At 41.8% G+C, this 27989-nt stretch overlaps 1 protein-coding gene and 1 long non-coding RNA gene across 5 annotated transcripts in view; one reads left to right on the plus strand and one right to left on the minus strand.

Annotated features, from left to right (window-relative positions):
* LOC118358769 (transcriptional enhancer factor TEF-3-like) overlaps positions 1–17220 on the plus strand; it is a 30505-nt gene extending 13285 nt beyond the window's left edge. Inside the window, exons 3-12 of the mRNA XM_052481110.1 lie at positions 1593–1657; positions 2744–2806; positions 6209–6325; positions 6465–6487; positions 8711–8772; positions 8941–9071; positions 9325–9498; positions 13717–13857; positions 15482–15634; positions 16212–17220. Of these exons, the coding sequence (XP_052337070.1) occupies positions 1593–1657; positions 2744–2806; positions 6209–6325; positions 6465–6487; positions 8711–8772; positions 8941–9071; positions 9325–9498; positions 13717–13857; positions 15482–15634; positions 16212–16325 (1043 nt within the window). The 3' untranslated portion in view covers positions 16326–17220. The remainder of the gene's footprint in view (positions 1–1592; positions 1658–2743; positions 2807–6208; positions 6326–6464; positions 6488–8710; positions 8773–8940; positions 9072–9324; positions 9499–13716; positions 13858–15481; positions 15635–16211) is intronic.
* LOC127912042 (uncharacterized) lies at positions 2875–5112 on the minus strand. Of its 4 annotated transcripts, none has more exons than XR_008080253.1 (3): positions 4071–5112; positions 3845–3922; positions 2875–3688 (listed from the first exon to the last, which is right to left on the minus strand). It is a non-coding gene; the product is annotated as an uncharacterized LOC127912042 (long non-coding RNA). The 4 variants fall into 4 exon arrangements; XR_008080251.1 differs by having other exon boundaries at positions 2875–3727; XR_008080254.1 differs by having other exon boundaries at positions 3845–3961.
* Positions 17221–27989: the final 10769 nt, after the last annotated feature.

The following is a 27989-nucleotide window of genomic DNA, read 5'->3' on the forward strand; positions in this document are numbered from 1 at the left end:
TGTGACAGGGAAAAATTAGTGTTTAAGAGGTGGTGCAAACTCGACTCTTCTACTGCTGGGAGGCACGCTGTGTGTGTGTGTGTGTGTGTGTGTGTGTGTGTGTGTGTGTGTGTGTGTGTGTGTGTGTGTGTGTGTGTGTGTGTGTGTGTGTGTGTGTGTGTGTGTGTGTGTGTGTGTGTGTGTGTGTGTGTGTGTGTGTGTGTGTGTGTGTGTGTGTGTGTGTGTGTGTGTATAGTACTAGTCAAAAGTTTGGACACCTACTCATTCAAGGGTTTTTCTTTGTTTGTACTATTTTCTACATTGTACAATAATGGTGAAGACATCAAAACTATAAAATAACATATGGAATAATGTAGTAACCAAAAAAGTGTTCAAGTATATTTTAGATTCTTCGAAGTAGACACACTTTGCCTTGATGAAAGCTTTACACACTCTTGGCATTCTCTCAACCAGGTTCACCTGGAATGCTTTTTCAACAGTCTTGACAGAGTTCCCACATATGCTGAGCACTTGTTTACTGCTTTTCCTTCACTTTGCAGTCCAACTCATCCCAAACTATCTCAAGCTGGTTGAGAGAATGCCAAGAGTGTGCAAAGCTGTCATCAAGGCAAAGAAAGGGTGGCTACTTTGAAGAATCTAAAATATATTTTAATTTGTTTAACACTTTTTTGATTACTACATGATTCCATATGTGATATTTCATAGTTTTGATGTCTTGAGTATTATTCTACAATGTAGAAAATAATAAAAATAAAGAAAAACCCTTGAATGAGAAGGTGTGTCCAAACTTTTGACTGGTACTGTATGTGTGTGTGCATGTGTGTACAGGGCCAGGGAAAGAGGTGAGAGGCCACATGACCATTGAAACAAGTCCTTTGCCCTGTAACCAAAGCCTTGATGGAGGAACAAGCCTAAGATTTACTGCAGGCGTATTCTATAAACATTGACACACACAGACCAGCTGCCGAGCGGCCTCTCCAGGCCAGGCCTCCTTCGTCACTCTCTGTGGCTGTGGTGTCTCCTCTGAGCCCGGCCTGGGATCGCATGGCTGCTATACCCCTTCACCTGCTCAGCCAATGTGACCTGTCTTTCAGCAGCACCAGCCCCACAGGGTACACAGACCAGGGCAAGCACACACACACAAGTGCGGTTGCACACACATGTACGTACTTGCACATACACACCCACACACTTGCGTTTACACAAATACACACTTTTACTGATAACACATCTACATACACACACACTTACACCAATACAAACACATACAGGACACATTAGCACAGACTCAGACACCCCTCCCACCTCTGCAGCTGATTTTCCTAGCCAACCACGTCCAGCATGCTGATGATAAGTTAGCAGTACCTCATCATCCCCTAGCTGACCTATCCTCCTACTGACACCATGCCAAGCCTGTTGCATTTACATACATTCAACAAGGATTTACACTGTTGGACATATCACTATGAACTAATAAACTAAATCAAACTTTGCATGTAAACAAATCCACAAATATATCATTACATATTGAATAACTTTACATTTTCTTAATGCAAATAATGTTATTAATGTCAATGTGCTGGCTCTTTCAGGACGAAACGAGCTGATAGCACGGTACATAAAGCTACGCACAGGGAAGACGCGGACAAGAAAGCAGGTGGGTTTCGTAACACCACTCCACTTTTCCCCTATATGTTTCCTGCCCTTTCTCCCAAACCATGTGCAACCCCTTAAACAACCCACTCACTCCACGCTGTCTCCAATCAGGAGCTGGATAAAACCCAGAGAGGGCTAGGGGGAAGCCATGACAGTAGGAAATGATGCTGCTGTCACTCTGACACATTCCCGAGCCCCAACCCTGTTCTCATGCTGAAATGGGCCTCTCTTGAGTGATTTAGAGGGCCGGGGCCCAATGCACAGATGCTATAGGATCAGACGACTGTGTGTTCTTCACCACTTCACCTAGCACGTGGCCCAGCCTCATTAGGAAAGCAAGAAGCAGAGGAATACAGGATTTTTACGGCAGAGAGGACACTGTAGAGGGCTGGATGGGGCAGAGATTTGGACCCTATCTGGGACATGGGATTTCGAGAGATTGAGACTATAAGGTTTTATCTGCAAAAGATGATTCTGAGATAATTGGCTTTAAAGTTCCAAACCCTCATTGGTTTGAATGGTGTCAGCTATTTTTTATCTTTTATTATTTTGAACTTAACAACTTGAGTTGTGGGTAGTTAGAGTACTATATAGGCAAAGAACATTGAACTGAACAAGGCTATGTCTGCAAAAATGCAGAGAACCTTATTGTTCCAAGCTATTGATTTGATATGGAGGGACTGACTGACATATTGGCACTGACTGATGTTGCATTATATAGAGAGAGAGGGAAAGGGGTCCATCTGTGTCCCTTTATGTGAATATGTGATGGGGGGGAAAGAGGGAGAGGGGTTGGAGTTGACAATGAGTTGAGGAAGGGTAGAGTGAGAGGGGAAGGGGGACACCTGCTGGTCTAGCAGTGGCCAGGGCCATGAACAATTCAGTTTGGCGTTCTTAATAAGTGACATATTGGTACCAAAAGTCTCAAGACAATGACATCATAGAATGAGAAAAGGAATATTATTGTTTGTTGTACATTTGGCGCCAACATGGAGGATAGTTGGCCGAACCCTGTACAGCACATCTGCCATAGACCTGATCAGACCTAATCTCTCTCTTTTTCTCTATCCCTCTCTCTCTCCTCCAGGTGTCCAGTCACATCCAGGTGCTAGCGCGACGGAAGGCCCGGGAGATCCAGGTGAAGCTGAAGGTACGCTACGTGAGTCTCCCCCCTTTTTGAATCTTGAACCTGTGCACTGCATTGTGGGTTGGCTTGAACGGCTAGTACCATAGCAATGGAATGGGTAGAAAAACGAATCAAACAGGTTCTAAATTCTGGAAGATTTACATGGATCCACCGATATAACAGAGCAATTCGACCTTTTAGAACACAAGTCATCCACATTCTGAACAACCTCTCCAATGTCTGCCATGCCACATACCATGGTGTTACAGTAGGGACCTTGCTTTCAATGGGAATGTCAATGTCTACCATTCTACCCATTCCAATTGTATGACTGCTACAGCAGGTGGCGGATGTTTTTAAGGTAGGGGTATTCAACCTGGGGTCTGCCTCCCCCCTAAGAGTCCACTGAGGTACTGCAGGGGGTCCGCAAAAATATTTATATAAAAATATATCCCTAGCAACAACAGAATAAAGGAATGTTGAATTACATACCTACAGTAGAAAAGAGAAGAATCTTCTTTCTAATTATGTCAACTTTATTTATCAATCCAAATATTGAGCAAATTACACTCATTGGCGCAGAGTCTATGTCCAAAGGGCTTCTTAACAGCTTCTACCCCCAAGCCATTAGACTCCTGAAAAGCTAATCAAATGTCTATCCAGACTATTTGCATTGTCCCCCCACACCCATTTTTACGCTGCTGCTACTCTGTTTATTATCTGTGCATAGTCACTTTACCTCTACCTACATGTACATATTACCTCAATTACCTCGACTAACCTTTACTCCCCCACATTGACTCTGTACCAGTACCCCCTGTATATAACCTCCACATTGACTCTGTACCGGTACCCCCTGTATATAACCTCCACATTGACTCTGTACCGGTACCCCCTGTATATAGCCTCCACATTGACTCTGTACCGGTACCCCCTGTATATAACCTCCACATTGACTCTGTACCGGTACCCCCTGTATATTACCTCCACATTGACTCTGTACCAGTACCCCCTGTGTATAACCTCCACATTGACCCTGTACCGGTACCCCCTGTATATAACCTCCACATTGACTCTGTACCGGTACCCCCTGTATATAGCCTCCACATTGACTCTGTACCGGTACCCCCTGTATATAACCTCCACATTGACTCTGTACCGGTACCCCCTGTATATAACCTCCACATTGACTCTGTACCGGAACCCCCTGTATATAACCTCCACATTGACTCTGTACCGGTACCCCCTGTATATAACCTCCACATTGACGGTACCCCCTGTATATAACCTCCACATTGACTCTGTACCGGTACCCCCTGTATATAACCTCCACATTGACTCTGTACCGGTACCCCCTGTATATAACCTCCACATTGACTCTGTACCGGTACCCCCTGTATATAGCCTCCACATTGACTCTGTACCGGTACCCCCTGTATATAACCTCCACATTGACTCTGTACCGGTACCCCCTGTATATAGCCTCCACATTGACTCTGTACCGGTACCCCCTGTATATAACCTCCACATTGACTCTGTACCGGTACCCCCTGTATATAGCCTCGTTACTGTTCTTTTATTGTTGCTCCTTAATTGTTATTTTTAAAACTCTTTTTTTATTTTATTTTTTTACTTCAATTTATTTTAGTAAATACACTTTTTTTCTGAACTGCATTGTTGGTTAAGGGCTTGTAAGCAAGCATTTCACTGTAAGGTCTACACTTGTATTCGGCGCATGTGACAAATAAAATTTGATTTGATTCAATTACACTCAATGGAGTATCTGACATGGGCTTTGAAAAAGCACCCGCTACCAGTGCAGAAAGTGCCGCTGGCTGCTGCTAAGCTTTCTTGACTTGATTAATGTTTTGCCAGCACACAGCTAACCTTCATTTAACCACCTAAACAGCTGTTCTTAGTGAAAATGTGTTTGGAGTTACCTTTCTAGCTACTAGGCTATGTTAGTTTACACTTCCTCTTCCAATTATATGGATGTGGGAGGTCAAAATAATAATAACAAATGATCAAATCCATTCATTTTAAGATGTTGATTACCTCTCCTTGCCATTCACCTGATAAAACAAGATGTGTTTTGCTCATTTTCCTGGGCAAGAAAAGGTTTAAAAAGCCTATTTTAAAGTGTGAAGTTGTTGTGTTGTTGGGGAGGCTGTGGAGCTGCTTGGCTGTAGCCATGGTGTTGTTCTAAAGCCACAGAGTGCAGATCATCAGGAAGGCTTCCTGTGACCTTCATGCCATGTTATTCTCTTCTCATTTTTAGGTTTGATTCCATGAAATAAATGACTCAATACACCATGGCCTTGATAGCCATGAATTCGATATGGAATTTCTAATGGTTCCCATTCCTACATTTCAGTACAAACAATATGGAAAGACAAAACAATGACAAACAGAGAGCGGGTTGTATTTAATAGCACCACCTTAATTCATGTGGGTGTTATATGGAATGCTTAGTCCTGTGATGCATATCTACAAATGACCACAGTAAATGTGGATACGCTCCAGCATCCCTGGCCTGAGGCTTGCTGTGCACGATATGAACAAATGCGTTTGTCAGGAGAGAAATTAATTTTTGTATTGTTCCTTCCAGGCATTTCATTTGGTAAGTATCTCAATAAAAGTGTTCCTGTTTGGTGGGTGAAAGCTTTCCTAACACCGTCCGCCCCTAGCACTTTCTTAGTTTACGTTTCTTACCGCAGACATGCACGCAAACACACACAACACAACACAGCTCTCCGTCACCTTGGACGGTGGCCACTGGGCCAGAACTGGCAGGGCCCAGCATTGGTCACAAGGCATCCTCCGACAGGTCTTTTTAAATACATCTTTCTTGTAACTGAGAACACTACCAAATGTACTCCCCATATTTCAGCTATGCCCTTGTGTCAGCTGGTTCTGGGAACAAGATTGTGCCGTGTGGCCTAGCATTATGTGGCTGAGAGTGTTGGTAGTCCTCGATGAGTTGGAAACTGCTCAAGTCGGCATGATGGACACACACACAACAGAACAATAACGTTATATCATAGACAGGAATGACTCTGTTTCTGGTAGCCACCATGTCACCTGTTTACTGTTAACATTTAGCCACAAACTAGCTTGATCATTAGCATTAGCATAGAGCTAGCCCTCCGACATGCTCGACCCAGCTCCCACTGTGACCTCTAGCAGAGACATGGGCCACTTGTCAACACCCCCCGGCCTCTGCCAAAGCAATAAACCTTACTCTCAACCTCGGGGATCTTGACTGCAATATTACCCATCCTCCCAGCCCAGCCCCTATGATCAACCTGGCTTTCACCCCTCATTTCCCACCCAACAAACAACATAACGAGGCTAGTATTCCCACAGGGTGCTGACTATAATGGAGAGCGTGACCTGACCCCTGGGCCTTGCTGTGTGTGTCTGCAGGACCAGGCTGCCAAAGACAAGGCCCTCCAGAGTATGGCCACCATCTCCGCCACCGCCTTCCAGAACAAGATGGCTCTGCAGGGGCTGTCCAGGCCGCCGTACCCCACTGCTGGTGGTGTGAGTAGTGTGCGCAGACAGACAGACACACACACCCTGTCATTGAGCAACACTGGGGGATACATAAACAGTAGAACGATAGGTGGTGTCATATAGAGTGTATGTAATAAAATATGTTTCCATGTTTTCCTTTTCCCAGTTTTGGCATGGCGGTCCTGAAGAGTAAGTTACAACCCTGTGTGTGTGTGTGTGTGTGTGTGTGTGTGTGTGTGTGTGTGTGTGTGTGTGTGTGTGTGTGTGTGTGTGTGTGTGTGTGTGTGTGTGTGTGTGTGTGTGTGTGTGTGTGTGTGTGTGTATAGGGCTGTTGCGGTGACCATATTTCTGCAAGACCGGCAGTCATGAGTCATGACCGCAGTAAAATTCCACATGACCAGTAAGCTACGGTAATCTCCTCTTATGCACTCTGGACATGCGTTGGTACTATCCAACTCGCTAACGACTGTCAGGTCACTAATGGCCTGGTACCCAGTGCTCTATTGTCCCTTTAACCACTCTGACATCAATGCAAAATCACATCAAACACTTATCAAAACAGTATGTGCTTTTGAAACTCACCTTACTGTGATCGATCAATTTGAAGAAAGAAGTTCAACAACAGGTTGAAACAGTGGAAAACATGATCGTTGTGGATGTTGTTTCAAAGCCAAACCCAACGAAATGGACATCTTATTAGAGCTTATGCATTGGCCAAAATATGAGCCCATGTCTGTAAAAAAAAAAGTAATTACAGCATATTACCCACTGCAGGATTTTTTTTTTAAACACAGATTTAAGATGTATTTGTTACATAATTGGTCTAGCCTATGCTCCAAAATGTAAACAATTCTAGTAATGGCCTTTGAGTGTGAACTGTATTATTATGCATACTGGATGTTACCTTCTGCTACACTCCAAACTTGCTGTATAGTCTGGGAGAGAACGTATAAGCCTTGGCGAGGCTGTTCAAATTGATTGTGCAGTGCGACTTGGTTAGCCTAAAATTATAGGGAGTTTTTATTTGATTTTGAATGCCGTGATTATTTTTATTTTCTAAATTAATAGGCTGAAACGTTACCTTCAAGAACAGAATATCTCACCCCTGTGCGTTTCCATCTCCTCCATTCCTTTCTCAAGCGCACAGAGAGGGTCTGTCAACTGTTTAATTAAATATGTTTTTTTGTGAAAACGTGTTAATGTTTCCAAACAGATTTAACTTTGTTCCCCAAATTAAGTACGGGGTAACTACAGGAACAGGGTTGGAGAACCCATGGCATACAGAGTTTAGCCAAATTGGGCAGAATATCAGCTGCAAGCCCTCAAAAGGTGGATGATGCGTGACGTAAAACATGCATTCTTATAAGATGTAACGAAGACGCAATGAGTCATGAAACCAGTGCATTTGGTGAGTTTAATATGACCGAACATAGCGTGACACTACAACCACCCGTTGCATCTCGACATAAAACAATACTATCTGATGGGTGACAACAACGGAGTGCTAGATAAAGGGGGAGTGATCAGGGAAGTGATGAAGTCCAGGTGCGACTAATGATGAGGCGCAGGTGTGCGTAATGATGGGTTGCCAGGTCCGGTGATTAGTAGACCAGCGACCTCGAGCACTGTTTTGACTTCTAAGAGATTCTCAGGTTTGTGTCATCTCACTAAAGTTGCCAAATAACTCTAAATCTAGTGTATAGGACCTACTTCAAATGGTCGCTTTTCCGCTCAACATAACCACTTCATATGCGCACTTGCTCTGGAATGGGAGAAATATTATTTATATTTCATTAAGCTACGTTCAAACATATTCTTCTTGCTATAAAGTAATGGCAAGGGACTTATAAGCATATCCTGTCAGCTAAATGAACTAGCCTACAGCCTATATCATGGTGCATAGCCAGATAACATACAGAAGGCCAAATCATATTCTGTTCTTCTGAAATACATGTCCTTCATATCATGTTTCTTTAAACCTGCCTAAAATAAATAATGGATTTGTTGTGGTGGTTTATATTATTAGACTCTATTAAAGTGTAGCTGTTCCAAAGGCACATCAGAGGCTTGTATGTGTGGAGGCCTGGAGATACTAAACATGTTTATATTAATTAACAATAAATTACCGTCATTTTCATGACCATAACCAGCTGACAAAATGGAATGATCCCCTATGTCTGCGTGTGAGCCTCTCTGACTGTCAGTAAAAAGGCATAGGCCTACTGCCACTGAATAAATAGAAATCACAATCTGTCAAAACTGAATGTGACAGAGTAACATCTTAACACGTTTATTTAAATGGCACTTTCGTTAATGAACCCGAGCCCCCAGTGTGTTTAACAGTCTGCCGGTCTAGTCGTGTGTGCGAGGGGTCAGGGTGTAATGTGTCTACTGCCTGTCTTGTCTCTCCAGCATTAAGCCCTTTTCCCAGCAGAGTTACGCCATGCAGACGTCCGGCCCACCCCCCATAACAGGTGGGTTTTCTCAGCTTCCCATGTCCCCATGTGTCGACAGACGTTGTCATGGTCTGCAAGTGACGAAGAGCTCCAAAAAAGCTCAGAGAAACTGACAGTATGCAACAACATTTTTTCAAACCGATGGTATGTTCTGTTACTCTGCGCCACCCCCCTCCTCTTCTTCAGGCTATGAGAGCATGGCAGGCCTGTCCATGTCACCGGGCGCCCCCCCGTGGCAGGGGCGGAGTATCGCCAGCTCCAAACTCCGCATGCTGGAGTTCTCTGCCTTCCTGGAGCAGCCTCAGGACCCAGAGACCGTGAGTAGTAATTTAGTAGCCACTCGCCCTGCCTAATAAGCCTACACATTCATATTCATCTCACTTAGTTGATAGGGACCCTTTCAGTGCTCATCAATGTAATAGTTTGAGACATAAAGAAAAACAATCTCTTCCTTTTCATCCAACCCTTTCCCTAAAGCTGTAATGTGAACTTCCTCACACCATGACTGCATCTTGACCATGAACTGAATCAGTGCTCTGAAAGTAATCAACATCTCTCTCTGTTTTCCAGTTTAACAAGCACCTGTTTGTGCACATCGGTCAGTCCAACCCCACCTTCAGTGACCCGTACCTGGAGGCAGTGGACATCCGTCAGATCTACGATAAGTTCCCTGAGAAGAAGGGAGGGCTGAAGGAGCTGTTTGAGAAGGGGCAGCCAGACACTTTCTTTCTTGTCAAGTTCTGGGTGAGTCCAAGCAGAATCAAATCAGAGGTGTGTGTTAGTGGGCACATTGTAGTGTGTGTGGGTGAGTCTCTGCTTTCTGAATAGAATAATGGAAAGGGACTCGAAACAAAGAATTAGTCGCAGCACAAAAGGGGAACTGAGAGTATTTTGTAAGGTAAAGGTTTTTGTAGCACTCTCCTCAGTAGTTAATGACCTAAATGTGTTAGGTGTTGGGATAACTTTAGCACTGGATCTAAAGGAATTTAGTAACGATTTCAGTTTGAAGCATATGAAGTCATTGATTAAGATGTGGCTGTTTTCTGCTCATGGGTACAGTGGGTAGAGGGCACATTGTAGCGTGTGTGACCGCAGCCTTTGGTGCGAGAGTGGCAGGTCTTCTCTTTCACTGGGGAAATCTGAGCCTGGGCACCTGTCCCCTCGCTATTAGGCTGGATCCACTTATTTATAGGTCCCTCAGAGCGAGAGAGTGTAAGGGAGAAAAGTGTGTGTGTAGTGTTACGAGGAGCTGGGATGCAGGGTTAGTGAGAAAATGACATGAGAGAGAGAACAGAGTCCACTGTGTCCATCTCCTCTGATCACTTCTTTCCCATGTGGATAACTTACTTCAGAAACACAACTCATACAGGCTCTATTCTACAAAATAGACATTTTCAGAGCTTGATTATCATGTTTCCAGTCACACATTTACATTCCAACTCTATATTCCATTATGATCTCTCCCCCAGTTGGCTTGTACATGATGTGTTAGTCACCCTCACATGCTCTTTTGTGACGTTATTTATTGTAGAGAGATAAAAGACATTAGTGAGTGACAGAAACCCATTGTGTCCGATAAGCCATTCATCAATAGGACACCCCTTTACTTCATGTCAGAGCTCTGATAGACTCCAGAACCCATGACATACAGTACCTTCAGAAAGTATTCACACCCCTTTACTTCATGTCAGAGCTCTGATAGACTCCAGAGCCCATGACATACAGTACCTTCAGAAAGTATTCACACCCCTTTACTTCATGTCAGAGCTCTGATAGACTCCAGAGCCCATGACATACAGTACCTTCAGAAAGTATTCACACCCCTTTACTTCATGTCAGAGCTCTGATAGACTCCAGAGCCCATGACATACAGTACCTTCAGAAAGTATTCACACCCCTTTACTTCATGTCAGAGCTCTGATAGACTCCAGAGCCCATGACATACAGTACCTTCAGAAAGTATTCACACCCCTTTACTTCACTCCTCACTTTGTTGTGTTACAGCCTGAATTTCAAATGTATTACATTTAGATTTTGTCACTGGCCTACACACAATACCTCATGTCAAAGTGGAATTAAGTTTTTATAAATGATTGTAAATGAATTACAAATGAAAAGCTGAGATGTCTAGAGTCAAGTATTCAACCCATTTGTTATGGCAAGCCTAAATAAGTTCAGGGGTAAAAATGTGCTTAACAAGTCGCATAATAAGTTGTATAAACTCACTCTGTGTGCAATAATGGTGTTTAAGATGATTTTTTTATGACGACCTCATGTCTGCACCCCACACATACAATTATCAGAAATGTTCCTCAGTCAGGCAGTGAATTTCAAACACAGATTCAACTACAAAGATGAGAGGTTTTCCAATGCCTCGCAAAGAAGTGCACCTATTGGTATATGGATATAAATTGAAAAAAGCAAACATTGAATATCCCTTTGAGCATGATGAAGTTATTAGTTACACTATGGATGGTGTATCAATAGACCCAGTCACTACTAAGATACAGGCATCCTTCTTAACTTCGTTGCCAGAGAGGAAGGAAAACTACTTAGGGATTTCATTGTAAGGCCAATGGTGACTTTAAAACAGTTTTACGGTTTTGATAGGAGAAAGTTGAGGGATCAACGTTGTAGTTTCTCCACAACACTAACCTAATTGACAGAGCGAAAGGAAGGAAGCATGTACAGAATAAAAATATTCCAAAACATGCATTATGTTTGCAACAAGGCACTAAAGTAATACTGCAAAAAATGTGGCAAAGAAATAAACTTTTTGTCCTGAATACAAAGTGTTGTGTTTGGGGAAAATGCTACATAACACATCACTGAGTACCACTCTTCACATTTTTAAGCATGGTGGTGGCTGCATCATGTTATGGGTATGCTTGTCATTGGCAAGGACTAGTGAGTTATTTTTAGGATAAAAATAAATGGAATAGCGCTAAGCACAGGCAAAATCCTTGTTCTGTCTGCTTTCCAACAGACACTAAGAGACATTCACCTTTCAGCAGGACAATAACCTTAAACACAAGGCCAAATATACACTGGAGTTGCTTATCAAGACAACATTGAATGTTCCTGAGTGATCTAGTTACAGTTTTGACTTAAATCGGCATGGAAATCAATGGCAAGACCTTGAAAATGTCTGTCTAGCAATGATCAATAACCAACTTGACAGCGCTTGAATAGTTCTTTACCCAGAAAGACTCACAGCTGTAATCGCTGCCAAAGGTGATTCTAACATGTATTGACTCAGGGGTGTGAATACTTATGTAAATCTGAGATTTCTGTATTTCATGTTCAATACACTTGCAGAAATGTCTAAAAACATGTTTTTACTTTGTCATTATGGGGTATTGTGTGTTGGTGGGTGACAGAGAAATCTATTTAATCCAGTTTAAATTCAGCCTGCAGCAGCAAAACGTGGAACGTCAAGGGTTATGAATACTTTCTGAAGGCACTGTATGCAGCTATCCCAGATTGACTGGAGAAACTAGCCCATATGACTGCTGCTAGTGCCAGATGCATCACCTCAACATATCTTATTATAGTGGGTCTGATTGTCCTGAGGGGGCTCTCCAACCCTCATGACACCCATGACAAAACACACACAGACAAACAACCAACCAACATCTGGACATTTCAACAGCTACGCCGAGTACAAAAAATAAATAAAAAGCAACCTTATCTGAGGTGACTTATACCTCGTTTCCTTCTTCCGCCTTCATAAAGTGAGAAAGAGACCCCAGTTCCATCGAGGCGGCCAACCAGCCACCCGGGCATGACTTGGGGGCGTCCTGAGGCTCTGGCTAGTTGTCATGGAGACTGTGACAGGCTGCTGGCCCGTCTCCAAAGCTATGGCATTCTAGATTGAATTTCCAGCTCCCCGACCGGCCCTGCCTTCTCCCCACAGCGCCCGTGGCCCTGTCCTAACGGATTGTCTCGCGCCTTTGAAGTGCCCGGAGAATCCGATTTGAGCCGGCCCTTGTAAATTGTTACACAGGAGCCCGGCCTGGCTGATCTAATCAGCCAATTGAGGGCTGTTGATTATAATTGGATGAATTCCCTCGCAGGCCGTTAGGGAAGTGGGGAGCGCAGGTTCGGGGAGGGTCACTGGGCCCTGGGGATGAAGACAAATGAGAGAATCACAGGAGCGAGGGATGAAGACGAGGAGCGGGGCGATGAAGAGAGGCTGAGCGCTGTATTAATGGCCCATTAGGAGACAAGGGCCTGAGAGGGTAAAAGGTAAAGCCCTCTGTGTCTGTACTCCTCTACCATGACAGAGATGACGCCTCGTCTCGATGTAAAATATTATATAGCATCAGATTACCCTCACCCCCATCACTCCCTTAACCATTAGGAGGGATAAAAATATATCTGACCCAGTATCAGTGACTAGGAGCAGATTCTGCCTTCTTAGACAGACATGAGGTGGGATGCACCTGACGAAGAGAGTCCCGTCTGGCACTAACGCCACAGCTAGACACAGCATCTTGGGAATGCAGAGGCTGGATTGGCAGCCTAAATTAAGTCAACACAGGCCAGGCCAATAGATGCTGCTTGGCTTTGCAGAGCGTTAGTTGCAGGCTTTGTTGAGCCGTCACACATTTTGGGTAACATGTTTCAGGAAGCCAACAGAAGCACACACACACTTTTCCCTGTTCCTTGAAACAAAGTATATTAAATTAGAAGGACCGGAGATTACTGAAAGAAAGATTGATGTATAACGACTGAAGTAGATTTCTGTTGAGGTTTTTGATTGAACAGTCCAGAACTAAAAATGTGTCTCGTCTTAGACTGGCAGGTTGTTCGAACAGTGCCTTATCCTCTTGCTAAGACTGACAGGTTGTGTGTGTGGCCTGTGTGGACCTCCTCCTGTCTTTCCTGTACTGTCCTCTGTTCAATAAAAGAGAGGGGGGAGGTTGTTGTTGACTGTGTGGTTCCTTTCTCTCTCTGCAGGCCGATCTGAGTGCCAACCTGCAGGAAGACAGAGGTTTCTTCTACGGCGTGTCCAGTCAGTATGAGAGCTCTGAGAACATGATAATCACCTCCTCCACCAAGGTCTGCTCCTTTGGAAAGCAAGTGGTGGAGAAAGTAGAGGTGAGAGACACCAGAAGGATTACTCTAGCTCCATCAGTACCTGCCCCAGACCTACTGTTTTCAACTCTCTAGAGACAGCAGGAGTGGTAGAGATACTCTTAATGATTGGCTATGAAAAGCCAACTGACATTTACTCCTGAGGTGCTGACTTGCTGCACCCTCGACAACTACTGTGATTATTATTTGACCATGCTGGTCATTTCTGAACATTTGAACATCTTCGCCATGTTCTGTTATTATCACCACCCGGCACAGCCAGAAGAGGACTGGCCACCCCTCATAGCCTTGTTTCTTCCTAGGTTTTGGCCTTTCTAGGGAGTTTTTCCTAGCCGCCGTGCTTCTACACCTGCATTGCTTGCTGTTTGGGGTTTTAGGCTGGGTTTCTGTACAGCACCTTGAGCACTGTAAGAAGGGCTTTATAAATCCATTTCATTTGATCAGTAGAGACTAAAAAGTACTTGTAAAAAAAACAACAATGAAGAAATACATACCATAGATGTAGATAAAGACTGATGTAGGTACAGTAGATACAGTAACCAAAATGGATTATGTAGAGCTTTGGGTCCAGGATTGGCATAAAAAATAGATATTTTAGACCTGTTATCTCTCCACACTTCACTGACTCTTGACTGCTGATAGAACACAGGTTCTAGTTTGCTGGTAGACTTAGGTAAGTATTTGACCTGGTACTAAAATATAAGGGGATTTGAATGATTGACAGTTGAACTGATAGGCGGGGTCAACATTTGAGGTCAATGACTGTGATTATTATCCCTCTGCGAATGAATAATAACCCAACCAGTGGCTGTGATGGATTCAACTCACTATTCTCCTGCTCTGTGGTCCAGAACAGACATCACAAGACAACACTTACATTCCTCACCCTACTCACTGAGCATGTCCCAAATGGTACCCTATTCCCTAGTCAGTGCACCACTTTTGATCAGCCCTATAGGTTCTGGTCAAAAATAGTGCACACTATAGCGAATAGGATGCCATTTGGGTCAGAACACCTTTGTTCTGTGTTGCCTGTCCACCACAGCATCACTGTTATCCCTACAGAGATGTTGTACAACACTCAAACACATACACATATTCACATGGATATTGAGTGGAAGCCAGGCCAGTCATCTACTATAATGTAATAACATTCAACAGTCATTATGGTAGCTATTATCTATAGACTATATTTAAGCAAAAAGGTACCTGGGGTGTTTGTGGTATATGGCCAATAACACGGCTAAGGGTTGTTCTTAAGCGCGACGCAACGCAGAGTGCCTGGATACAGCCCTTAGCTGTGGTATATTGGCCATATACCACAAACACCCGAGGTGCCTTATTGCTATTATAAACTGGTTACCAACGTCATTAGATCATTCAAAATAAAAGTTTTGTCATACCCGTAGTATACGGCCTGATATACCACGACTGTCAGCCAATCAGCATTCAGGGCTTGAACCACCCAGTTTATAATTAGTGTTATCTATCAGGTACATATGACATGCCTTTAATTGCATCTATGAGGGCTATAATATAGTTTTAATGTGATATCTCTAGGACCATGTCCTGGTATATTGAACATACAGTATATCATATATTGGATACATTGTGTGTGTGTCCCCAGACGGAGTATGCACGGTTTGAGAATGGGCGGTATGTGTTCAGGATCCACCGGTCCCCACTGTGTGAATACATGATCAACTTCATCCACAAGCTCAAACACCTGCCAGAGAAGTACATGATGAACAGTGTACTGGAGAACTTCACCATCCTACAGGTAAAGGCGCACGCACACAATTACCATCGATCATTAAAATATTGTAGCAGACAACTGTTCACTTGTCAACCACCTGCTTGAAGAGTTTTCAATACAGAAGCAGAAGAGATTGAGAGCAAGGGGAGTACCACCATAGTAACAATGTGGTCATCAATATAAGGGTTCAAGTCACTGTCCATTCCATTGGCAACTGCAGTCCAGACACAATGACCATATTGAAACCACACAGCAGATCACATCGCAACATGTTATTAGGTTCTCAATGGGCTGATTTAGCCCATATTAAACATGAGCTGCACACACGCGTATCAATGCTATGGATTATGCAACAAGTGCTTATTTTAGGGATAGAACAATGATATGGTGAAAGTATTGTTCTCAAAAGGAGCTCATACATTTTGACAGATCGCTTTTGTGTAATTGCTTGTGCCACTCTGTCAGTGAGAGATGAAACCGACCTGTATGCAAAATAAACTCATTTGTATTGCTTAAAAATGTATATTTTTGAGAAATGTGTGTAGTAGTATTATAGTTAGTGGTGTAAAAGAACTGTGCATGTGGGTCTGTCTCTCTGCAGGTTGTGATCAACAGGGACACACTGGAGACCCTGCTGTGTATAGCCTATGTCTTTGAGGTGTCTACTAGTGAGCATGGAGCCCAGCACCATATTTACCGGCTGGTCAAAGACTGAGACAGCCCTGTGGACAGAGAACCACTATAGACCAACAACACCCCAGCCATGGACAATCTCTGCTGTAAGCTGCAAGCACAATACGATTGTCTGTCAGGACCCAAAGAAGCACTGGGCGGGTTGCTTGCCCACTGAAACTAATGTGGAAGATTTGGCTTGGGAGCTGGAGTGAACTATACCACTGTGTTATGTGAAAGAGAGGAGAAGAGGGTGGGAACCTTCATTGTGGTATATCTGTATGTACAAGGGGAGCCAAATGTCAAGACAATGCATGAGAAATTGTTGTTTTTCATCTCATATTACTAGTGCTTGCTTGTTTTGATTTAGTTTCATTTTAGACAGCTGCATGAGCGGTATTTGTTTTGTCTATGGCCGCCACCTAGTGACTTCTAATGTATATTACACACAGGGCAAGAGGACGAAAGGAGAACTGGAAAGCAAGACTGCACATTTATAGTATTGTTTTGGTGCCAATGTTTGTATTATTTGAGTAAAAATATGTACAGTACCACAGCTATCTCCCCTGAAGAATCATCTCTATTGATGAAAATGAGTGAAGATTATGATATAAATAAATATTGTATCTGCCTGGTTGGATGATCAAATTAAATGTTGGACTATTGTTGAATGAAATTGAGCACAACTCACATACAGTAGATAACTGCTTGAATCTGGGTTGAATCTGCTATCTGTAATTGAAGTTGACTAGCTACAGTATGAAGAAACTGTAATCTATTTTTGGCACTGAACTGAAGTTTAAGATGGAAATACCCTTCACATATCATACTTAACTGATCAGGTTGCTTGATTTTTGTTCTTAATGTGATCTATTGAGACTAATATATGAACATGTCATACTATTGTTATACCTGTAATAAAACGATGATACAAATGAGTTCTCAGGTAAGTTTCAAACATAACAATACAAAATGCATCCGTGTTGTTAAACTCCTGAGTGGAGCAGCGGTCTAAGGCACTGTATCTCAATGCAGAGTGGTGATACAGCAAAATGTGTTTTCTACTTCTTTCGCGGTTATTTGACCATATTAGCTCAGGCCGTGTTCGAGACGAGTAAAACCGTAATGTATCATCGGTAAATTGTGACTGACTGATCTATAAATGATAATGAGTAGTTATTTATGGTGCAAGGTTATTTGTAGATCAGTCTGTCAGTAGCAATGTCGAACAAGCCCATTGTGATCGACACTAGAGCGATACCAGAGACAGATGACGTGAGACACCTCAGGTTGTCACTAGTTACCACAGTCACAAAGTCAGAAGGCCCGCCTACTCGACCAATCGGATGAGGGAGTGTGATGACAAATAAATGTGCAAAAGAGGCACTGAACATGAAATCCGATAAAACACTTCAAAACAAGACATGGTATCAAGGACAAGATTAAACGAGTCACTTACGATTACCCACATGGCAGTTTCTTGTCATTGTTGGTAGCGATCTGGCCATACAGAATCACAACTCATCGGTCTTCTGCCCCATTGAAGCGTGCATATTGTTTTCGTGAAGTTGTCAGTTTACCTATCTAAATAGTGCCTTCAGAAAGTATTCATACCACATTACTTATTCCACATGTGTTACAGCTTGTATCCCAAATGGATTCATTCGTTTTATTCTCACCCATCTACACACAATACCTCATAATGAAAAATGAAAGCATGTTTTTAGAAATGTTTGCAACTTTAATACAAATGTAATTGAGAAATGTCTAATTTATGTAAGTATTCACACCCCTGAGTCAATAATTTCTACAAGCACCTTTGGCAGCAATTACAGATGTGTTTTTCTAGGTAAGTCTCTAAGAGCTGTGCACACATGGATTGTGCAAAGTTTGCCCATTATTCTTCAAGCTGTCAAATTAATTGTTGGTCATTGCTAGACAACCTATTTTAATGTCTTGCAATAGATTTTTAAGCAGATTTAGGTCAAAACTGTATCTCTCCCACTAAGAAACACATTCTTGGAAAGCAACTCCAGTGTAGATTTGGCCTTGTGTTTTAGGTTATAGTCCTGCTGAAAGGTGAATTTCTCTCCCAGTGTCTGGTGGAAAAAAGACTGAACCAGGTTTTCCTCTAGGATTTTACCTGTGCATAGTACCATTCCATTAATACCCCCCCCCCATCCTTAATGATTACAAGCATACCCATAACATGATGCAGCCACCACTATGCTTGAAAATATGGAGAGTGGTACTCAGTAATGTAACTACAATGTTGTAGTTGTGCAAAGTGGGTGGGGTTATATCCTTCCTGTTTGGCCCTGTCCGGGGGTGTCCTCGGATGGGGCCACAGTGACACAAGACCCCTCCTGTCTCAGCCTCCAGTATTTATGCTGTAGTCGTTTATGTGTCAGGGGGCTAGGGTCGGTTTGATATATCTGAAGTACTTCTTCTGTCCTATCCGGTGTCCTGTATGAATTTAAGTGTGCTCTCTCTAATTCTCTCTTTCTTTCTCTCTCTCGGAGGACCTGAGCCCTCGGACCATACCCCAGGACTACCTGACATGATGACTCCTTGCTGTCCCCAGTCCACCTGGCTGTGCTGCTGCTCCAGTTTCAACCTTTCTGCCTTATTATTATTGGACCATGCTGGTAATTTATGAACATTTGAACATCTTGGCCATGTTCTGTTATAATCTCCAGCCAGAAGAGGACTGGCCACCCCACATAGCCTGGTTCCTCTCTAGATTTCTTCCTAGGTTTTGGCCTTTCTAGGGAGTTTTTCCTAGCCACCGTGCTTCTACACCTGCATTGCTTGCTGTTTGGGGTTTTAGGCTGGGTTTATGGACAGCACTTTGAGATATCAGCTGATGTATGAATGGCTATATAAATAAATTTGATTTTGATTTGATTTGTTGATCCATCCTCAGTTTTCTTCTATCACAGCCATTAAAGTCTGGAAGGTCACCATTGGCCTCATTGTAGTATATCCCTTAGCGGTTTCCTTTCTCTCCTGGCAACTGAGTTAGGAAGGAAGCCTATGTCTTTGTAGTGACTGGTTGTATTGATGTGGTTGTATTGAAAGTGTAATGAATAACTTCACTATGCTCAAAGAGATATTCAATGTCTGCTTTTTTCTTTATTTTGACCCATTTACCAATAGCTGCCCTTTGCAAGACAGTGGAATGTGTTTGAAATTCATTGCTCGACTGAGGGACCTTACAGATAATTGTATGTGTCTGGTACAGAGATGAGGTAGTCATTCAAAGAATCATGTTAAACACTATTATAGCACTCAAAGTGAGTCCGTGCAACTCATTATGTGACTTGTTAAGCACATTGTTTACTCCTGAATTTATTTAGGCTTGCCATAACAAAGAGGTTGAATATTTATTGATTCAAGATATTTCAAATTTAAACATATATAAAACACAATTCCACTTTGACATTATGGGGTATTATGTGTAGGCCAGTGACCAAATATCTAAATGTAATAAATGTTTAATTCAGGCTGTAACACAACATCATGTGTAAAAAGTAAAGGGGTGTGAATTCTTTCTGAAGTCGATGTATCTTTCGAGTTTGTTAGAAGACCAAGTAACTAAATACATTCGGGAACAAGAATGGTCAACGTCACTAAAGTTCCTAACATTGAAAAAGGACAAAAGTTTGGCGCAAAAGGATGAGTTGTCTTTTCTTTTCGAGATTACTATTAGCTAACTTTTGCTACTCTCATCTAAAATTAGCGAGCTCAGGGATTCTATTCCAAGCACAGCGTTATTCTATTTGATAGAGCAAAGTTGTTTGTTTCCCTACAACCCTCTCATTCTAGTAGTAATATGTCACACTCTTGATCTTCAACAGATTCATAACCTTAGACAGGGAAAACAACAGTTGGGTGAGTAAAGGTTTTCAATTCAATGGTGTTCCCAAGTTGTGTGCACAAAGATGAATGAATGCCATCATGGGAAAGACAAACAAAAGCCAAAGAGAAATATGCTGCTGGAATGAACTAGAAGGCAGTATGTTCAAAGACAGATCATTTCAGTTCATTAATGTTGAAGTACTAAATAACAATGGAATGTTTCTCAATGAAGTTGAAGAAGATGGAACTTGAAATGGGTGCACTTATTTCAAGAGTATGTAGGCTAAGTGGGGTTAGGGTGGTGTTTCCTGCTTACATTGTAAAGAGCTTAGGGTTTCTATCACAGTGGCATGTAAGTTCAATCAATAATTATTACATGTTTTGCTGTACAAAGACGTAAACTGGTAAAAAAAATACCAAAAGGTGGACTTCAAGGCTATAATAAACACTGCCCACGTTATCAGTGTTCTTGGTTTTAAGGTAAAGTATATCAACCTACTGTTGATCAAAGTCTAATGCTGCGTTTACTCAGGCAGCCCAATTCCAATTAAAACATGTTTTCTCATCTCAATATGTTAAATAAGTTAAATAAATAAATGCCCACAGTAAGTTCCTAAGTGCCAAATAAAGTAGTTATTTGAAATCAGTTTCTTAAGTCAGCCAAACCGTTTAAAAAATCTTACATTTTTCAAAAATAAACATTTTGGAGAACACTTCTGTGAAACTGTATGTTTTACTTGTGGATTTTGAAAATAAAAATCTAAAATCAAGCTGTGTCAATTTGTTTGTGTACAATGCAGCTATTAGAGTAGGCCTAAACCAATTTTGGGTTAAGACATGAAATGATGAGTAGGTGCAAACATCATGAAAAGCTTGCAAGCTGAGTTTGAATAAGAGATCAGATTACCACTTCACATTTAGAACGAATAGTTGGTTTTATTATGGCTAATAAATAACCAAATGATTGTTGGATCACTAGATAAAATAAATGGTTTTATAAATTGTTGTGCTGATCAATAGGAAATGCATTACCTCTTTCAAATGAATATCTAGCTTAAAGTGGTGTGCATTTGTATTTATTTTTGCAATAAAAATGGTGATGCTTCAATAATACACATTTACAATATGCCAATATCTAAAAATACATACAGCCCTAATGATTTGTGTATGAAATCATACAGATGTCACATCATCTGAGGAGTATGTGTTGTGCCTGCTATGGTTGAGACACATCATAATCTTGAATACACAGTGGGTGTCATGTTTGGCTGATAAATTTGACTAAAATTGAAATGTAAACTTACAAATGGTACGACAAAGATGGTTGGCCACCCATCAGAGAATGTTGTCTTAAATGGGAATACACATTGTTTAAAATTAGATTGGCAGTCTTCCATAGCTGTCACACCCTGATCTGTTTCACCTGTCTTTGTGATTGTCTCCACCCCCTCCAAGTGTTGCCCATCTTCCCCATTATCCTCTATGTATTTATACCTGTGTTCTCTGTTTGTCTATTGTTCAAGTCAACTAGTGGTTTGTGGCGCAGCGCCAGCTTTTTCCAGTCTCTCTTTTCTCACCCTCTTGGTTTTGACCTGTCCTGACTCTGAGCCCGCCTGCCTGCCCCTGAGCCTGCCTCTGAGCCTGCCTTACGACCTGTACCTTCGCCCCTCTCTGGATTACCGACCTCTGCCGTACCCTGAGCCTGTCTGCTGCCCGGTACTATTGCCCCACCTCTGGTTTACTGATCCCTGCCTGCCTTGACCTGTCTATTGCCTGCCCCTGTTGGAATATTAAGCTATTGTTTATTTGACGTGGTCTGCATCTGGGGTTTACCTTCATACCTGATAATAGAATAGACATTCCCATTCAAGATTTGTGGTGTGAATTGAAACTTAACATTTCAATTCATTTACATTTTCAATGATTGTAGTTGTCTAAAGGGATAGGTTGATTCTATGAATTATATTTCTCACTGAAATGACACCCACCCTGTATTCAAGAGTATGCTGTGTCTCAACCAATGATTTGCAGTATCAGTCAACATTTGGGAATTTGGACTCATCTACTAATTTCAGGGTTTTTCTTAATTTGTACTATTTTCTACATTGTAGAATAATGGTGAATACATCAAAAATAGGAAATAACACATTCGTATAGTAACCAAAAAAGTGTTACACATATTTGAGATTCTTCAAAGTAGCCACCCTTTGCCTTGACAGCTTTGCACATTCTTGGCATTCTCTCAACCAGCTTCATGAGGTAGTCACCTGGAAACAAGCTCGCATTGCAGATTTTTTGCAGGTTTTGTTGTCATATTTGTAGTAAATGGTTCACCTTAAACAATGAACTTACAGTGCACATGAGGAGCCACACAGGGGAGAAATCATATCACTGCCCCGGTTGTGGGAAAACGTTCAATCAGAGTGGGACTCTGAAATATCCCAGAAGGATCCACACAGGGGAGGAATCATAACATTGCAGTCATTGTGGCAAAAACTACAGGCACTATTTGAAAATGCACATTTGGATTCACACAGAGGAGAAATCTGGCTATGTTACTGCCCTGATTATGGCCAGGCTTCAATCCGATTGGACATCAAAAGATACACATGAGGGCTCACACGGAAGAAACAGTGAGAGTTCTATTAACCTGAGCCGTGGTGCACCGGTCTGTGGCCTGTGACATGACCGGGCAAAAGTGGTGAGGGAGGAGTGCCCTTCCCTAATAGAACAGTAAACTGCACCATTCAGTCATTTTGTCAACAAGGCAGCATGGCACATCATCCAGAAACATACATCTCTTTTCCATAAAATATACAATGTGTACAAAACATTAAGGACACCTGCTCTTTCCATGACATAGACTGACCAGGTGAAAGTTATGATCCCTTATTGATGTCATTTGTTAAATTCATGTCAATCCCTGTGGATGACAGGAAGGATTTTTAAGCCTTGAGACAATTGAGACATGGATTGTGTATGTGTGCCATTCAGAAGTTGAATGAGCAATACAAAAAATGTAAGTGGCTTTGAATGGGTACACCGGTCTTTGTCAAGAACTGCAACGCTGATGGGTTTTTCACGCTCAACAGTTTCCCTTGTGTATCAAGCATGGTCCACCCCCCAAAGGACACTTTTGACATCTTGTAGAGTCCAAGCCTTGACAAATTGAGGCTGTTCTGAAGGCAAAAGGAAGGGGTACAACTCATTATTAGGAAGGTGTTCTTAATGTTTTGTACACTCAGTGTATGTTCACATTTTCTAACTAGTTTTCATTGTAAAGGCAGATAAAGCAGTCGCTTTCATTTCATTTGTACATTAGAGAGTCTAATTTGAGAAACAGATGCCTCACAAGTCCTCAACTGGCAGCTTCATTTAATAGTACCAGCAAAACACCAGTCTCAACGTCAACAGTGAAGAGGCGACTCCGGGATGCTGGCCTTCTAGGCAGTTGCAAAGAAAAAGCCATATCTCAGACTGACCTATAAAAATAAAATATTAAGATGGGCAAAAGAACACAGACACTGGACAGAGGAACTATGCCTAGAAGGCCAGCATCCTGGAGTCGCCTCTTCACTGTTGACGTTGAGACAGGAAGCTCCTGCACGCCATCTCTAGCCGACACTGTCAGCTACAGTTCACGAGCGCCTTCAGAGACCTTTGTGCCCAACCCATGAACTTTGCGTCTCCTTTCTCTGTTTTAGCTAGCAGAAGACTACACTTTAGCTAGCTAGTTATCAGAGCAATAAATCAAACAATCATTTTGTTTTACATAGCCTAGATAATTGTTTGTACACTTTGTATGTCGACTTTGATGTCTATTTTCAGACCGTATGTCAATTTTCAAGGATGAGCATTAAAAGGGATAATACAGTTGAAGTCGGAAGTTCACATACACCTTAGCCAACTACATTTAAACTCAGTTTTTCACAATTACTGACATTTAATCAGAATAAAAATCCCTGTCTTAGATCATTTAGGATCACCACTTATTTAAGAATGTAAAATGTCAGAATAATAGTAGAGAGAATTATTTATTTCAGCTTTTATTTCTTTCATCATATTCCTAGTGGGTCAGAAGTTTACATACACTCAATTAGTATTTGGTAGCATTGCCTTTAAATTGTTTAACGTTTCAGGTCGCCTTCCACAAGCTTCCCACAATAATTTGGGTGAATTTTGGCCCATTCCACCTGACAGAGCTGGTGCAACTGAGTCAGGTTTGTAGGCCTCCTTGCTCGCACACGCTTTTTCAGTTCTGCCCACAAATGTTCCATTGGATTGCGGTCAGGTCTTTGTGATGGCCACTCCAATACCTTGACTTTGTTGTCTTTAAGCCATTTTGCCACAACTTTGGAAGTATGCTTGGAGTCATTGTTCACTTGGAAGACCCATTTGTGACCAAGCTTTAACTTCCTGACTGATGTCTTGAGATGTTGCTTCAATATATCCACATTATTTTCCTCCCTCGTGATGACATCTATTTTGTGAAGTGCACCAGTCCCTCCTGCAGCAAAGCACCCCTACAACACGATGCTGCCACCTCCGTGCTTCACGGTTGGGATGGTGTTCTTCGGCTTGCAAGCGTCCCCCTTTTTCCTCCAAACATAACGATGGTTATTATGGCCAAACAGTTCTATTTTTTGTTTCATAAGACTAGAGGACATTTCTCCAAAAAGTACAATCTTTGGGGTCCCCGTGTGCAGTTGTAAACCGTGGTCTGGCTTTTTTATGGCAGTTTTGGAGCAGTGGCTTCTTCCTTGCTGAGTAGCCTTTCAGGTTATGTCGACATAGGACTTGTTTTATTGTGGATATAGGTACTTTTGTACCTGTTTCCTCCAGCATCTTCACAAGGTCCTTTGCTGTTGTTCTAGGATTGATTTGCACTTTTCGCACCAAAGTACATTAATCTCTAGGAGACAGAACGCGACTCCTTCCTGAGAGGTATGATGGCTGGGTGGTCCCATGGTGTTTATACTTGTGTTCTATTGTTTGTACAGATGAGTGTGGTATCTTCAGGCATTTGGAAATTCCTCCCAAGGATGAACCAGACTTTTGGAGTTCTACAATTCTTTCTGATTTTCCCATGATGTCAAGCAAAGAGGCACTGAGTATGAAGGTAGGCCTTGAAATACATCCTCAGGTACACCTCCAATTGACTCAATTTATGTCAATTAGCCTATCAGAAGCTTCTAAAGCCATGACATAATTTTCTGGAAATTTCCAAACTGTTTAATGACAGTCAACTTAGTGTATGTAAACGTCTGACCCACTGGAATTCTGATACAGTGAATTATAAGTGAAATAATCTGTCTGTAAACAACTGTTGGAAAAATTACTTGTGTCAATTCACAAAATAGATGTCCTAACCGACTTGCCAAAACTATAGTTTGTTGACAAGAAATTGGTGGAGTAGTTGAAACACTTAGGTTGGAGTCATTAAAACTTGTTTATGTAAATTTTTTACTTCAACTGTAAGTCTGGCAATGTGGAGAAGTGCAGCTATAGTGAGGGGAAACTTACCAGTTTGGTCAGGGCCAGCATGAGGGATAAAATTGATTCTGTGTCGTGAGTGTAGCTAAACTTCTTTGGGATCGGTGTCCCGTCCACTGGACGGTTGAGCTAACATAGGCTAATGTAATTAGCATGAGGTTGTAAGTAACAAGAAAATTTCCCATGACATATCTGATATTGGCAGAAATCTTAAATTCTTGTTAATCTAACTGCACTGTCCTATTTACAGTAGCTATTACAGTGAAATTGTCACGCCTTGGTCTTAGTATTTTGTGTTTTCTTTAATTATTTGTTCAGGCCAGGGTGTGACATGTGGTTATTGTATTGTCATATTGGGTTTTTTGTAGGCATTGGGATTGTGGTTGATTAGGGGTGTGTCTAGTATAGGCTTGGCTGCCTGAGGCGGTTCTCAATCAGAGTCAGGTGATTCTTGTTGTCTCTGATGGGGAACCGTATTTAGGTAGCCTGGGTTTCACTTTGTATTTCGTGGGTGATTGTTCCTGTCTCTGTGTAGTGTTCACCAAATAGGCTGTTATAGGTTTCACGTTCCGTTTGTTGTTTTTGTATATATTAGTTATTTCATGTATCGTTCCGTTTTTCTTCATTAAAGAAATGAGTAACCACCACGCTGCATTTCGGTCCGACTCTCTTTCAACAAACGAAGAACGCCGTTACAGAAATAATACCATGATATTGTTTGAGGAGAGTGTACAATTTTGAACATTTAAATTTATTAATTAATAAACAAATTAGACGCATTTGGGCAGTCTTGATACAACATTTGGAACAGAAATGCAATGGTTGATTGGATCAGTCTAAAACGTTGTACATACACTGCTACCATCTAGTGGTCAAAATCTAAATTGCACCTGGGCTGGAATAATACATTATGGCCTTTCTCTTGCATTTCAAAGATGATGGTACAAAATAAATACCAAAGACCTTTTGTTTTTTTCTTTGTATTATCTTTTACCAGATCTATAGTGTTATATTCTCCTACATTCCTTTCACATTTTCACAAACGTCAGTGTTTCCTTTCAAATTGTGCCAAGAATATGCTTATCCTTGCTTCGGGGCCTAAGCTACAGGCAATTAGATTTGGGTATATAATTTTAGTCGAAAATGTTTAAGATAAGTTTGAGCATCTTTGCAATAAACATTTTTCTAAAAGGCTGTCAACATCCTACAAGGAAATAGACACTTAATCAATTATACAATCATTAACATTGAAGAGGCAGTGAAGTCGAAAAGGGAGGGTCTTACAGCCTCCGTGAATACCATCCTTACTGGCAGCTGGTTAAGGGCAGCTCCACAACACTGGAAAGGACACTTGCTTATTCATTGTGTGGACCACCAAAGCCTCCGTCACCAGAGTTTTTCAAGGACCACATGCTCCAAAAGTGAACATCTGTAAATAACTTTTAAATAGTTTATGCACATTGTTTTTGTTCCTACTTTGAGGTTCTTACAATCCGTTTTTCAATGCATATACAAATTCTGTTTTACACAATATTGTATCATATTTGATGAGTTACTGACCTGTTCGTCCACAGGCTCGATGTGCTGTCGTCTCCACAACTGGATCAAACTGGCACAGGATGTCCATGCACCAGATGGTCTGAGGGATGCACTCCTGTTGGTCTGGAAAACAAATATAGATTTACTCAGTGGTGGGTCTTTTTCAATGCTGTATCAACATCTTTATCATGGCAGAAAATGCATTGTTTATCATGTCACAAACCCACCATGTGACAAGTGGTCCCTCAACACCCAATCCTCATGCCTCATTGTTTGTTCTCGTTTCCCAATAAACAGCTTCTTCAGACTTGATTATTGTATTGGTGAAATAGACTGGGCTATCTGCACATCTAAAATCTGACTATGTGGATGAAACATTTATGCTGGAATGGAGGAATTATCTGGAATGCTCAACTAGATGATCTGGACAAGCTAGGGTCCTATTTGCCCAAAGAGGTGAAATATTGCAATGAGTCATACGACTACTTCTGATTCAAATTCTCAAGAGGAAAGTTAACCTTTTGTAACTAGGGGGCAGTATTTTCATTTTTGGATAAAAAACTTTCCCGTTTTAAACGGTATATTTTGTCATGACAAGATGCTCGACTATGCATATAATTGACAGCTTTGGATAGAAAACACTCTGACGTTTCCAAAACTGCAAAGATATTGTCTGTGAGTGCAACAGAACTGATGTTACAGGCGAAACCCAGATTAAAATCCAACCAGGAAGTGCCCCATATTTTGAAAGCCCTGCATGCCAATGACTCCTTATATGGCTGTGAATGGGCTACGGATGAGCTTACGCTTTCTA

Source organism: Oncorhynchus keta, chromosome 26 (assembly GCF_023373465.1).
Source record: "Oncorhynchus keta strain PuntledgeMale-10-30-2019 chromosome 26, Oket_V2, whole genome shotgun sequence".
NCBI lineage: Eukaryota > Metazoa > Chordata > Actinopteri > Salmoniformes > Salmonidae > Oncorhynchus > Oncorhynchus keta.